We start from the raw sequence: 13,587 nt of genomic DNA, 5'->3' as shown, positions 1-13,587 counted from the left end.
CTTTGCAAGCTGAGCTTACACCACCCTTCAAGTGAATCTTTCTTTTAGCCCAAAATGTCATCATGCATAATATCTTTCAACCTGTGCTTGTGGCAATGAAAATTTCTGCCACAAACAAGTGAAAATTTCTGCTCGTTGATGAACTTATCAAAGTCTTCCCACAGTGCTGGTGCGGAAGAAGCATTTTCAGATGCTTTGGTTGTTGAGGACATATCTGAATTCCTTGGTGTTGAAATTGTCCTCGCTTCCTCTAAAGCCAGGGGAGAGATCACACAAGCACCTCGCTTTCTGAACGCTCACTTGCACTATCATGATTTGCTGTCACCACGCTTTCGTCAGCAGCCATCTACTCGGCAAGGTCGGAGCACCAATTGAACACCGCCTACTCAGCGACTTACGAGGCAAAGTGAACGTTTGAAAAGCAAGATGCTTGTGTGATTTTGCCCCATGTTTTTAATCCAGTTTGCCACTGAAGCATCTTCGTAATACGTTACTTTAGGTTGAGGCTCTAAAGACAAGCTTGATCAAATGTTTAGCTTGAAAACTGTGTCTTTGAGCACTTAGCCGGATTAGTAGCAGGCACAGGTTTCCACCTGGCGGCTGGTGTTGTCCAGATGCACAAAGAGGCAGCGCGGTGTGGATACTTGAGCTGGAATTGTCGGGTAGCCATAAATACCAGCAGGGGCCCCGCCACAGTGTCTGATTCTTACTTTCTATATGCTTCACTGCACGACAAATATGCTTCACCGCAATGCATAGTGATCGTTTTGCCGCATATAACGACTGTGCTGCAGCGAAGCTGACTTAAAAAAATCAACAGCAGCAATATTTAAGGGTTCGAATATTTTGAGTAGTAAATGTGTCTTTCGAATTGAATTGAATACTAACCAATTCGAATCGAATGTTCGAAGTTCTGAGTATTAGCACACCTCTGCGCTTTTTAACGTAGTTTCTCTTCGGCCAGCTAAGGGCCAGCTACTACTAGCATGCTTCGCGGCAGCGATGGTAAAGCGAAACTCCTCTTGAAATTGATACCATTTGCACAGAACACAGTCGGGATGGTTGGAAACAAGTGAACAGCATTCTGTGCCTAAGCCTCCCATAAATTTTGCTTGTAATACATTGGGATACCGGGACTTTACGAAAATGTCAGACTTTCTCAAAAAGCAAACAGCAATAAATGTAATCACACTGCTTGCCGTGATGCCATATTCTTTTTTGCATTATGCTTGTGTGCCTATCGTAGGAGGGAGGCAGGAACACTGTCATTGCCAAAATAGCAATATCACACACATACAGAATTGAATCAAATTGCTTATCATCACTGATAAAGAGCACAACCATTGTTTGGCTTAGATTGTGTTATATAACAGTTTCCAGTGCTGGACACGTGCCTGTTGTTGTGACTTTTGAAGAGAAGCTGAAGGCCATTCCAAAAGATCTGCATGACTTTCAGTGCCTTACATCACAAGCAGTGAACAGTTTTCAGCATCACTCAGCTTTGTTTTTCACCTCTGGGAGGCATGTTGTTAAGGATGTGTTGTTAAGGACATACAGTCAACAGTCAAACGTCACATTGCAACAACGCTTAATCCAACACAAATACATTTGTTATGTCCAATAGTCACTATATACACACATTCATTGCGTGCTGATAGTGGTAGGAAACATATTCTATTTACATCCTGATACCTATTAGTTTGATAGTCCCGATAGTTCGATATATCCGATTGACATTATATACACACATTCCTTGCGTGCTGGTAGTGGTAGGAAACATATTCTATCTACATCCTTATACCTGTTAGTTAACCATATCCGTGATGGTTACATCAAAGGTCATCTGGAATGCAATGCTAAGACACAACTATAAATATAGACACGTACGTTTATGTGTGTCTAACTTCGTGGTTGCATCTTGCCACAGCATTATGTCCTTTAGAAGAAGCTTTACCTCAAGAGCTCCTATCAGAATATGTAGAAAGTCATCGCTACATCGATTTTCATCGTTTGTTGCATTTAAAATAAAGAAAAGGTAGAATACGCCAGATGTACAGAGTAGATTCTTGATTTAAGTCATCTGTTTGTTTACAAACATTGTGCAAAGTTGCAAAATTTAAGAAAACTGAAGCGTCAAGCTCACATCTCAGTCACTTGGCAATAAAAAATGATATTGCAGTTCTGTAAATAGCACCTATATACTAGAGACATATAAAGCGGACGTAATAGATGTATTATACATCGGAGTGCCACCGATTTGTGAGCTGGACTTTTGCAAAAACTCCTGTAAACATTGCAAAAATTTTGCGTAAGCTGTAAACTCACGCATCACATTTGTCTGCTTAATGAGCTGTATGACTGACACAATTTACAAATCTGCGATACCCACTTTTTGTTGCAGAGTTGTAGATTTACAAACATTGTGCTTCAATTTCTTTTTAATTATAGATTTTCAGCAATCTTTATAGAAACTGTGAGGCCTTAAAGCAAAACTCTGCCTCTGACAGTCGGTAAAATTCAGCTTTCTCCTAAATGCAACAAATTCAATTCAAGTTAGTTCACTGGTTGTATAACTGAAGCGTTTCTGCATTTCACGCCTAATTCAACAGGGAAATCGGAATTTGCCCGAGCTTGGATGTTCTCGTCGTTTGTTCCCTTTGCTGGTTCAAAATTGCCTCGTGCATTGCAGTGTATCTCAGCGATGGGCAAGGGTTGTACTACACCAAAAGTATACTGGGCTACTTGGCACTGGTTCATATTTGTAACAACAACGCCGAACACAGGCACGGAGAAAGACGCAAAAAACAATGGTAATATGGTGCTGGCTATGAACCTACAAATTTATCTGAGTTACTGCCACTTCTTATATCCAACACGCTATTTCTTGCTGCACATTCGTTGCCGTAAACACAGGAACAACCCTAAAGAAAGGAAAAAAAATGAGAGCAGATGCAAAACCAGCTGTAGCTTACCCTTATTGATATCGAAATGGCCCTGCTGGAACGAAGACAACTGTATCTGAAGCAGTGGTTCTTGCTTGAGTGAATTGTCCACCCCACCCCTTTTTTGTCTTCCTTTTCTTGTGTCACTCCTGTGTTTGACAATCAACATGCTCCGCTAATCTATAGAAAGGGGCAGCAACTTGAGCAATTTCATGAGTTGATGGCGGCTTGTTCCTATTGTTATCGTGTCTTTGTTCATTCCTGTATCTTTTTGCACTGTTGTCATGTCAGTGGCGCATTGAACTAACTGAAGTTCTCAAGCAAACTGCATCATAAAATGTGCAATATGCGACGTACAGATGAGCCATAGGCATGATAGCTTACAAGAAAATGTAATTATAGTCACATACGAGAAAACGCATAAACGAAGCCTCTTGGAGGAGAAATGTTCACGTGGAAGCCGAAAAGAAGTGCGTGTGTAATATCCCTGCGACGTCTATGGTAGGACATCCAAAAATGGACGTCCAGGGGATGTTCTATTTGTGTTAAAAATGGTGCACAGACATTGGGATATGATTCGGAAATCCTATGAACGAAGTGTTTGTGCTGGGCTTCACCAAATAGTAGTATTTTCTGGCTTTAGCTGCAGTATTTTTCAACTTTTAAGGTTGGCAGGTCTGCTTTCGACGAGAGAGACAGTGGAGAGGGTTGTCATTGCATCTTTCACATTATGTGCAAGAGAGAGAGAAAAAAACGATCACGACTATGAGCTCATGTTCATACATGGTCACATGGACTTAAAGCAGAAATTTAAGTTGTTCCGGTTTGTGCTTAACAACATCTGAATGCTTCTTCTGCTGCCACCAAACCCTGAATCGCAGGATTACCGCAACAGAACCTAGCAATGTGAAAATATTGCCTTCGCATCACCAGAATCATACTAGGCCACAAAACATCAGCGTTTTTGAGTTCTAAATGCACCTTCAGTGTCTCTTTAAAACCACAGCCAACCTCACTGGCTGGCTTCTCCTATACTTCAGCTACTCTTCAATATCAATTCACAGCCAATCTTATTGATTGGTCTCCAATACACGTAAGGTTCTTTTTAAAACCATTTCATATTACCCTCACTGGTAGGCTTCTGTTCATTACATATGTCGCATTGCGTAGGTGTTGCAACGCTATTCGTTTGCTTGTTTGTTTCTCTGTGCTTGAAGTTGGGCTGGCAGATGTGTGTAATCTCTTGTTATCGCTTCGTGCTGTCTAAATTTCTGTGTCCTTGTCCTTTGCAGCCTTTCCAGAGCCATCTGTGGACTTTAAGTACCCATCGGAATGAATACTTCACTCGCAACCTCACGAACGGACTGAACTGGGCTCAGCACACCGAAGCTGAGCCTCAGTTCTTGAAAGAAGCTGGACTCGCTTGCCAGAGACGATTGCACACGCTCTCAAACTACTAATGTTCCTAAACATTCAAAGCAAGATATTTCATTTTTTTTAAGTTATTGCGCCTTCTCGGACAGCTTCCACACACCCTCCCTTCTTTTCCTTTCTTTTCCTCCTTTTTTTAATGTTTTTATCAGCCTCATGTGAAGTGTGTTGTACTTGTGCAGCTGCTGTTTGTTTTTATGTTTTCACCAAGTGTTTTCATGCGCATAGTTGTTTCGCTTTATCGTCGCAAACGAACACGTTGAATTTGTATGTACCGGTCACATCTGTGGCGGCAAGTGATGGTTCGCAGCTGTTGAGCGATGACTGTTGAGCAGTTACTGCAGCACACATCCTGCCACAAAAGTTGCAGCCAACAATAGCAGCCCCGTTTAGGTGACATTAACTGAAGTGACAGAGAAATGGTTCTCATGTTTGGATCACAGCAGGAGTGTTTGGAACAGTGTTACTTCCAGCTGTTTCCGTACGTGGTTGTGGCCTTGTGGGGCAGTATCGGTGGCAAGCGCAGCCATCTTTGTCATTGCCAGTTATTATGCTATGCTGTTGTTGCCATTGTAACGGGGAGCTCGTACATCGCAATTGTTGTGGAGGGCAGCAAATGCCTATTTTATATTGGTGTTTACCATCGAAGGAAGGTCAAGGTTAGGTGATTGAGGAAACAAGAGAAGAAAAGCTGTCACATTTCATACAATACATGGCAGAACCTCTTTTTTTTTTTCTTCTTTGTCCATATTCATGTGTGTGTCGTCCTCATTTTGTTTGACCCAACACTTCTAAGCATGCACGTCATGTCGTTCATCTGTTATCTGCTCTTATGTTTTTGTGTCACAAAGGCTTACCTGTGACACTGTCATGCTGTCACTATAGGCAGCATGTTAAGTCATTTCAGTGCTCCTTATCGGAAGACTTAAGGTCAAACTTTCATTATCTTTGTTTCACATATGTAGGGAATGCAAAAGTACCATTAGTTCTTTAAGCTACCACTTGGGCTGTTTTACGTAAGCTCACTGAGTTTTAAAAGGAAACTGGGCTAAAATATTGCAACAGCTGAATTTTTATCGAAGTGCTCAGGTGGCATTTTATGTAGGTCGAATGTTTAGATTTTAAATCATCACAATCACAACTTTTCAACTTGAGGTACCTCCTGAAGGACAGGTTGGCAAGATGCTATGGGCTGAATTTGTTATGACATTGAAAGGAGAACAACACTGACCCCGTATTTTACATTTCATATAAAAGCATTATGTTAGTCATGAAAGTTTTTAAAATTTCTTGTTCGGGAATTATTGCTATAACAGACAGTCAAACTTTTTATTGTTTGTTTTTCACTCTTCTGAATAGTTGACAATATACATTGTAGGGCTGCAAAATGACAGACTCATTTCATCTTTTCTATAACACAATTTTTTGTTTTGCATTGCTTCTCTTTTATCACTATACAAATTTAAATAACTTAGTCAATATATAATGAGTGGCTGCCTGTCTGAGAGAATTATTTCATAACTAATGTAATGTCATAATTAACGTAATTTATGTCATCAGTAATGTAGTCAAAGTTTGGCCTGACGTCAAGAATAGTTTTGTACTAAATGTTTCTGAATGCTAGTGCATTTTTGTTTTTATTTTTATGTTGTGTCCCCATCATGAAGTACTGTATTGACTGTGTAGGCACAAGCCGTGCCCCCGTTGTTGTTTATGACCACCGACTCATACCAACAATACTAAATGAAAATCTGGCACTGCAATTGTTAATCAATTATGGTAAAACCATGGGCAGTACATGGGTATTTCTAGCTCTTGCCATGGCTTTGTTATTAATGCACTTTGGCTTTTTTTTATTATCCTTTGAGACTCTGTTCTCTGTAATGCTTCTTTTTAAAATCAATTTGATTCTTTATTATTAATGAATAAATCATTCTGTTGGGCAATTAGGACCACACAAATAGTAAATCTCAACATATTTAAGTCTGCACGTTGCTAAATCTAGAGGATATTTAAGCAGTTTCACGTGCTATGAGTACTTATTTCTGATGTCCTAAACAGTTCCTTCTTGTTTATAATGTCCTGAAAACCATTGTACATGATTGAAAATTTAGCGTAAATTAGGTCACAAAAAATGTTATTTCAAGAAGCTCATTCAGAGACAGGAGGACATATTTTTATACAATACCACGGACAAGTCATGCCTCGTTATAAGACAGTCACATCTGACAAGAAAATGTCTTCTTTATGTCCGATATTCATTGTAAGCATATGTTTGGTAAATGCTGACATTAGCAAGAAAGATTTCAGATTAGTTTTTTATATCCAATAATTCATTTTATCCGAATTCATTTTATAGAGGTTTAGCTTTACTACCCATCATCCTCATGCTGGGGTGCTGGTGCTCTGGACACCATCGAATCCGATCATGTCAAATTTTGTCATGTTGGCATGTTGAGGTAATCGGAGACGGTTTAACCAGGGAGCCATTCAGTGAGGACGAGATGGTGAATTTTACTGTGGGGTAGAATTCGACTGCAGCTTCTAGAATGGCATCCTGGCACCACCTAGCAGAGATATTTCCTGTGCAGGCAAAACACTTGCCCCAGGTTTTCCTTTAGCATTTTTGGTGCAAAATTTTGTGTTTAACTGTATGAAGCTTCAAGGTTGCTGAATGCTTGCATCTTGGTTACAGTGGGGGGTTTTTGTCATCGTTGCATCGCAGCAGTGAATTATTGCTTTGTTTCTTTGCTTTCGTGATCGTTGCAAGATCAACATTTTCGTCATATTAGGAGCCATGTCGAGAGTTGTCAAAGTACCACCGCTGAACACATTTCAATCCATCCTTGACTTTGAAGCGTTCCTGGCACTGTAAGGCTCAGTTACTTCATGTTGATACTTTTGTCAAATGGGATTATGGGCCTGTAAAATGACCCTATGTACGATGCAGTAATGTAGCTTCCAGCAGCTGTCAAACACTGCTTTGCACTTCTATGTGACACTCGGTCATCGCTCTTCCAGGTTTGCTCGAAGCGCATTGTTCCGGTAGTTGATGTCGTGCCACAAACGCATTCCGCTCGACCAGCTGTGATGTGTTACTTCCTGCACACTTGTTGGCTAAACCGGAAAAAGCAAACATGACAAAAGAAAACTTTTAAGTAACTTGGACACCTGTTTTCACAATCATTGTGCAGTTCCGCAGTTGCATAGTGCATAATCAGTTTTAGGTGTTCCCAGTATGTTATCTTGTAAGCTAGTTGATAAGAGATTCGTGTGCACGCCTAACTTTTTTCTAACATGTTATACAAAGTCGAGGGCATCTGAAAATCAGATGGAATGATGTAAACAAGGAAACTGAAGGGTAGTTCTAGAACAGGGGTGATTGGAGATCTCTAGGAGAGTATTGTGTCTCGCTGTGAACCTATAATTAGGCTTATCACGATTATGACACTATCGGGTGTAATGACAGGGTCGACGCATGAAGTGCCAATGACGTGAAAGAAAGGAATAAGGAAATGCTTCTTTAAGCGCTAATAATCTAAATATATATTAGTATGTGGTGACGAATGTACTAACAGCTGCTGTTGAAGCATAAAGAAATGAGAGTGATGGAAGGGAAGAATAATGAAATATTTCCTTTTGGCACTTTATCTGATCGATGACTAAATCGTCTGGCCTACTTTTTAAAGCCAGTCCTGTAATCAACCATATTGAATGAGCCTTTGAAAGTAAAGAAAGTAAAACTGCTTAAATACAATCTGGCTGTCACAGCGTAATATATCTTTATCTGCTGATATCTAACGCTCAACAAGTCACAAAAGTGAGATGAAGTGTACGTCCTTACCAAGAAGCATAATGCCGCAGGTAGTTGTTTGCATTAACAATACGCTGCCGTTGTGGAACTGTGACTGTTAACACAAAACGTCCTTTCATGTCGAACCATTTTCACGAATATCCAAGATGCACTGTTGACACTGAGTGCATATATTACCAAAGCGATACAGAAATTGGAACATCTTTCTCCAAAGAGCATTTGCACGACGCCAAAAGCGTGGTAGTGCCTCTAAAAGTGGATAGTGTTAATATTTTAGCATACATACTATATATCGTGACTTTCTGTGACATTCCTAGATTGCATACGACATAGAGATGCTTATTTCTCTAGGAAAAAAAACTGTGAGATGCGCCACGTATCTTTCTGATTCAGCTGTGCTACTGTAGACAAATGGAACGCGCATCTCTTCAAGTGTGAACACAAATGAGATGCAAGAATTTCGATAATGCAGTTTATTTTCTCATCCGAATAACAGTGCATTGCACATCAAACTTCTGATCAAGCGTCCTAATCTGTCCGCTACTTGAACAACCTTCCATGGCTTGCCATATTCTAGCTGCAAAATGATCCCTTTGGGTATGTCGTTTGTCTGCAGTATTACAACCAAGGCCGCGATTTTGTAGCGATGACTTTTCCCGACGCTAATGCCTTTTGCACTTTTCGCATCATTTGTGAGTGGTCAACGAATGCTTCACCCCGGACAGAGCCTCGAACGCAGCCTCTCACGAATGCAACAAATGCCAAAAGGCATTACCCTAGAGAAAAGGCATCGCTACAAAATCGCGGCCCAAAACTTCACAGACCGCTTTACTGCTGGCATTTATGTGTTTAGGTAAAAGCTCGTCTTCCCGGTATTTTTCCATGTTGGAAATGTTGAAATATTTATGTTTAAAGTGTTGAGTGAAGCATGTGCAATTTTCGAACACATTACTCGTGATATGCGCTGTGTTAGCCACAGTGTATGTAGTATCGAACTTTGATTGTCGTCTCTATTACATAGTCATGCGCCATGTTTTCCTTTGCAGTGCTCAAGCAAGGCTTTATTTTTTTATATCTCGTGCGCACTGTTTTAAGTGTGTTCTTTGTACGTCCATGCCAGCAACTGCATTTCAGCTGTGCTGTGAACTATGTTCTGCTGAATGTTGCTGACATGATAGAGCTAAATGGCAATTAACGAAGTTGCATAGGTTGAAGTCTGCCTCATTTAACACAATTGTAGTGATTCAAAAATCATTGCTAGCATCATTTTGCGTGTGTACAGTGTTTATTTTGTTTATTTCCACACTTTGTCTCATTTGATGTTAGCACCAGCTGCGGCACGGTTGGACCGCTGTGTCTGATGAGGAAAGCTGGATGTCTTGCAGAAGTTCATGTGCTTTCCATTAAGTATCTTTGGAAGGTCTTTTGCACTAAGCCAGTAGCATCAGTGTGCCACGTATAGTATGTGTAAATTTGCCCACTATTGTTGAACAACATCTGTCAATCACTTTATTTCAAAACTGTGCCAAGTTAGGATGTGTGTTCTTGTACACGGGTTCAGAACAGTCGCTAGAATTCAAGGGATAAACATGGGACACAAACATTAGTTGAAGAAATGCATTCAGTTGATGGCTGATAAACAAAAATTACTTTGTGCCATTTAACACCCTGGAAATTCCACTTGATAAGCATTCAGATGTCAACTACACACGTCTGTCAAATAGCTGAGGTTTGATATAACTGTATACACAACCTACAATACCTTGTCTTGCTTCTTTGAAACATTTGCAGATGTGTGCATATATATATATACATACATGTGTGTGTGTGCAGAAACGCGAGAAGGTGACTATTTCTTTTTAAGTCTCAGTCTCAAGATCCCTTTTTGTCACCCACAATGTGTTTCTGACCAAGAAACTATGTGGCTTAATGTTGGTGTTAGAGACTTTCTGTCTAAGCATGTTACTGTTGCTGCATCACTCTAGTGCAATTTTTTTTTATGGGAACCAACTCTCAGTTTCTTAAGATCTATTTTTCTCACCCACGATGTATTTCTGACCAAGGAACTGGGTGAGTTGATGTTGGTGCTGGTACTGTTGCTACGTCGCTGAAATTCATTTATGATGGGGACCTACAGGTTCACTGTGGTTATGAGGAAAAAGCCCACGAAATGTTAACACGCAATATTTACCGGGCAGAGCTGAACAAGGACGCGAATATTTTCAAAGCACAAGTTGCATGCTGGCGCTTGTCATCGTGTGCAGAATGATCTTCTCCATCTCCCACACTTCACTATGGCAGCAAAGGGAGGTAGCTGTGTAAGTAGCTCCAAAAAAAAAAAAAAGAAAAAAAAGAGCACAACCTCAGATTTCATCAGATATTCTAGTGTAGCATGTACAGACCCCTTCACAGCTGTATAGAACATGAGAGCATTGCGTTTGAGAGTGTGTCCGGCAGGGCAGCTGCCATTTTTGCCCGGTGCATTTGCAGCGCCTTGCCCAGTTCTTTCCATGTCTATGCCAGTTATTGCACTTCAGCTCTCCTGTGAACTACGTTTTGCTGAATGTTGCTGTCAGCTAAATCACAATTAAGAAAGTTGTCCCATGCAGGGCACCCTTGGCATTGGCATGTGCCGTATTATGAGAAAATTAGCCTGGATTAGTTGGTTTATTGCTGGCAAAGAAAGAGCACTGGCAAGCAACATACACACACTGCTCTCGTATGTGTCGCTCCTTTGTGCGAATGCTTCCTTCATCTTTTTTTCCTCCCCAACCATGTCACTGTCTGCAGTGGCCATCTTTACGCGCACTTCTAAAAAAAACTGAGTAGTGAAGGCCCACGCACCCGACATTGTGAACTAGGGAACAAGTACTCTAACCAGATGGTCTCCGACAAGCGATCCTTGTACACTTCGGAGAGCACGTCGCGCCCGTGCTCTAGATGAACGTAATCGGAACCACGAGTTTCCTCTAGCTCTTCTACATTACCAACCAACTTTCTCCTGTAGTTTCACTTTGCTCCTTTTCTTACCTTGTGTCTTGGCAAAGCGGCCTCCATACTGCAACTGGCAAAGAAATAAAAAGAAATTGTTGATGCCGAAGAGCCCACCTGTAAATATCAGCTAACAGAGTCATGCCTAGCTGTCTCTGTAGGGAAGTGGTAGCTAATCAGTGTACTGTAACTTTTGTGCACAGCCGGTGTCTCTAGCCCTGTGATGTTGATGATATAATAATGTGCATGCATTGTGATAGATGTAGCATTGTGTATAGGTACACATATACATAACACAAAACATACTGTGTCTAACTTTAGAAACCTCTCTTTTTTCTGCCATTGCCACGTATGTATAACATTGATCTCATGTGATTTGCTGTTTGTTGTCCTTCTGTGTCTCCAATTTTACTCATGGAGTGCAGGCGCAAAGTGTTTGTCGAGGAGTTGTTGCGTGCTTTGCTTGAAGAGAGAGAGAGAGAGAAGTGGTTCTTGTGGGGAAGGAGAAAAGGTTAGCGCTATTTTCTGCAACCCATGCGGGAGCATGGCTCAGCGCCAGCAGGGTGGAGGGGATAGGGTTAAAAGAGAGAGAGGGTAGGAGGTGGAAGGAAGATATCGTAAGTTTGGGGAAACGTAACGCACCGAGTTTGATGGGACATTGAGTAGTACAGTTGGGACTGTGATTTGAGGAGTCGACATTAGAAACAGTTGCAAACAAAAGACGCAGGAGTTGCAGTCTTAGGTGTGCGTATCTTATGAGAAATTCTGGACGCATATGCATGCCCAAACTGCACATTTGTGTAATTTCTTTCTCGTTGGACGTTTGTAGTCGCTACTCCAGTACTTTTCATAGCAGACATGTTTCTCAGTTTCCCGTGCAGAGTTTAATGTTACGTAACCAATAAAATTCTTCACTGGCACCAAGCACTGCAGACATTAAGCGCATTTCACGAGCAAGAAAAATATAACTGGGAATTACATTGAACTTGCTTCTAGCATGTTTTCATCATCGTGTCAATGCCTCCACTTTGCATATTTGCACAAAGACCACGGCACAATTTCGCTGAACATATGTTCCCCAGAGTTGCTAACGAAATGAGGTGCTTTATGTGGCATGCATTTGGCCACGATAGCACTGTTATTAGTATCACACATTGTTAAACGGACACGCTAATGTTGGCTGATATGCCAGGCCAAAAGTAAGTCCAAAACATGTTTCATGTCATTGCGGCTTTAATTGTTAAATAAGTATGTCGAGGGTATAGCAATTGGAAATGTTTGGCATCACCGTGTTTGGCATCTCTCTGCTTGCCAGTTACGGTGCCCTTAAATGCCAGTATAGCAGCATAACGAAAAAGTTTGCAGTGGTTGTTTCTCACTGAAATATTCTGTTTGATGCATGCGTTAGTCGGTTGTGTTGTGGGGTCTCATAATAGTCGCATCCTTCCTTTCATTCTCTTGAGTGCTTTTCATTCCCAAGTGCTTTTTTAGTTTTCATCTGCCCCACACGTTTTGGCATCACCGAAAGTATGAGGCTGTGAACCTGTGGTAGACGAGTGAAATGTACATAAAGCTTGCATATTTGGAGTGAGATGTTGAAAGAGAACGCGATTGCCTTTCAATTTTTTTTTCATGTTGCATATAACGATCCCACATTATGGTGTATCGTGTACTCTATACTCTAATGCACATAGTAGTTTTTTTTGTCTCCTATTGACATCAAGTTTGATGGATTAGAGGAAGAGCCTTTATTTTGTATAGCAGAGCCTACTTCCCAGATGTTCATGTTTTTGACAAAGTCTGTGTAACTTGTCGTTGAGCATTACATCAGTGTTTAACTGCTGTTGATGTTGTATCAGACAACTCTCAATGTATATAACTGTTCAATAAATCGATGTTCATGTTACAGTGCGCCGTGGTCTCCATGTCGTTACTGTGTGCGCATTCTTGATGAGTGCTGATAGACACGTCTTTGTCACACTGCAGTTGACTAATTTAAACCATGCAGTAGTGCTTAAACCTTTAACCGTCACAGGCCCTGCAGTCAGTCAGGGACAACGTTGTGTGCCATTTTTATCACAAAAGCATAAGAGCAAAATAGTTGAGAAACTTCAGCTGCAGTACGTAGCAAAAGCGTTATATTTGCTGCCAGAATTTTGCTTAAGTTGCTTTTTATATCACTTGTGCAAAATCGTCGATGATGAATGGTAATGATGCATGCTAGAAATAAATAAAGGTTACGGTTGCTGTCCACTTAAAGTGGTTGACGTAGCAGTCAAGTTCAACGGCAATTGTTCCTCACCTGACCTGCACCACAAGGGCGAATTCCGCTTCATGCAGAAGTGTGTTTTTTGCAATTATCTTGCCTTCGTTGACAGCCTAGGAATGCAGCAGCAAATACACTGTTGT

General features: G+C 41.0%; 1 protein-coding gene across 2 annotated transcripts in view; it reads left to right on the top strand.

The window, feature by feature from the left end:
• The window catches only part of LOC142587969 (uncharacterized), a 404,213-nt gene extending 391,124 nt beyond the window's left edge, over positions 1–13,089 (top strand). For both annotated transcript variants that reach the window (XM_075699369.1, XM_075699368.1), the window contains exon 13: positions 4,235–13,089. In XM_075699369.1, coding sequence (XP_075555484.1) covers positions 4,235–4,278 — 44 coding nt within the window. In that variant the 3' untranslated portion in view covers positions 4,279–13,089. The remainder of the gene's footprint in view (positions 1–4,234) is intronic.
• Positions 13,090–13,587: the final 498 nt, after the last annotated feature.

This window comes from Dermacentor variabilis, chromosome 7, assembly GCF_050947875.1.
Source record: "Dermacentor variabilis isolate Ectoservices chromosome 7, ASM5094787v1, whole genome shotgun sequence".
Taxonomy (NCBI): domain Eukaryota; kingdom Metazoa; phylum Arthropoda; class Arachnida; order Ixodida; family Ixodidae; genus Dermacentor; species Dermacentor variabilis.
Note: the sequence above shows the minus strand (reverse complement) of the source record. Positions and strands in the feature narration are given on the sequence as shown.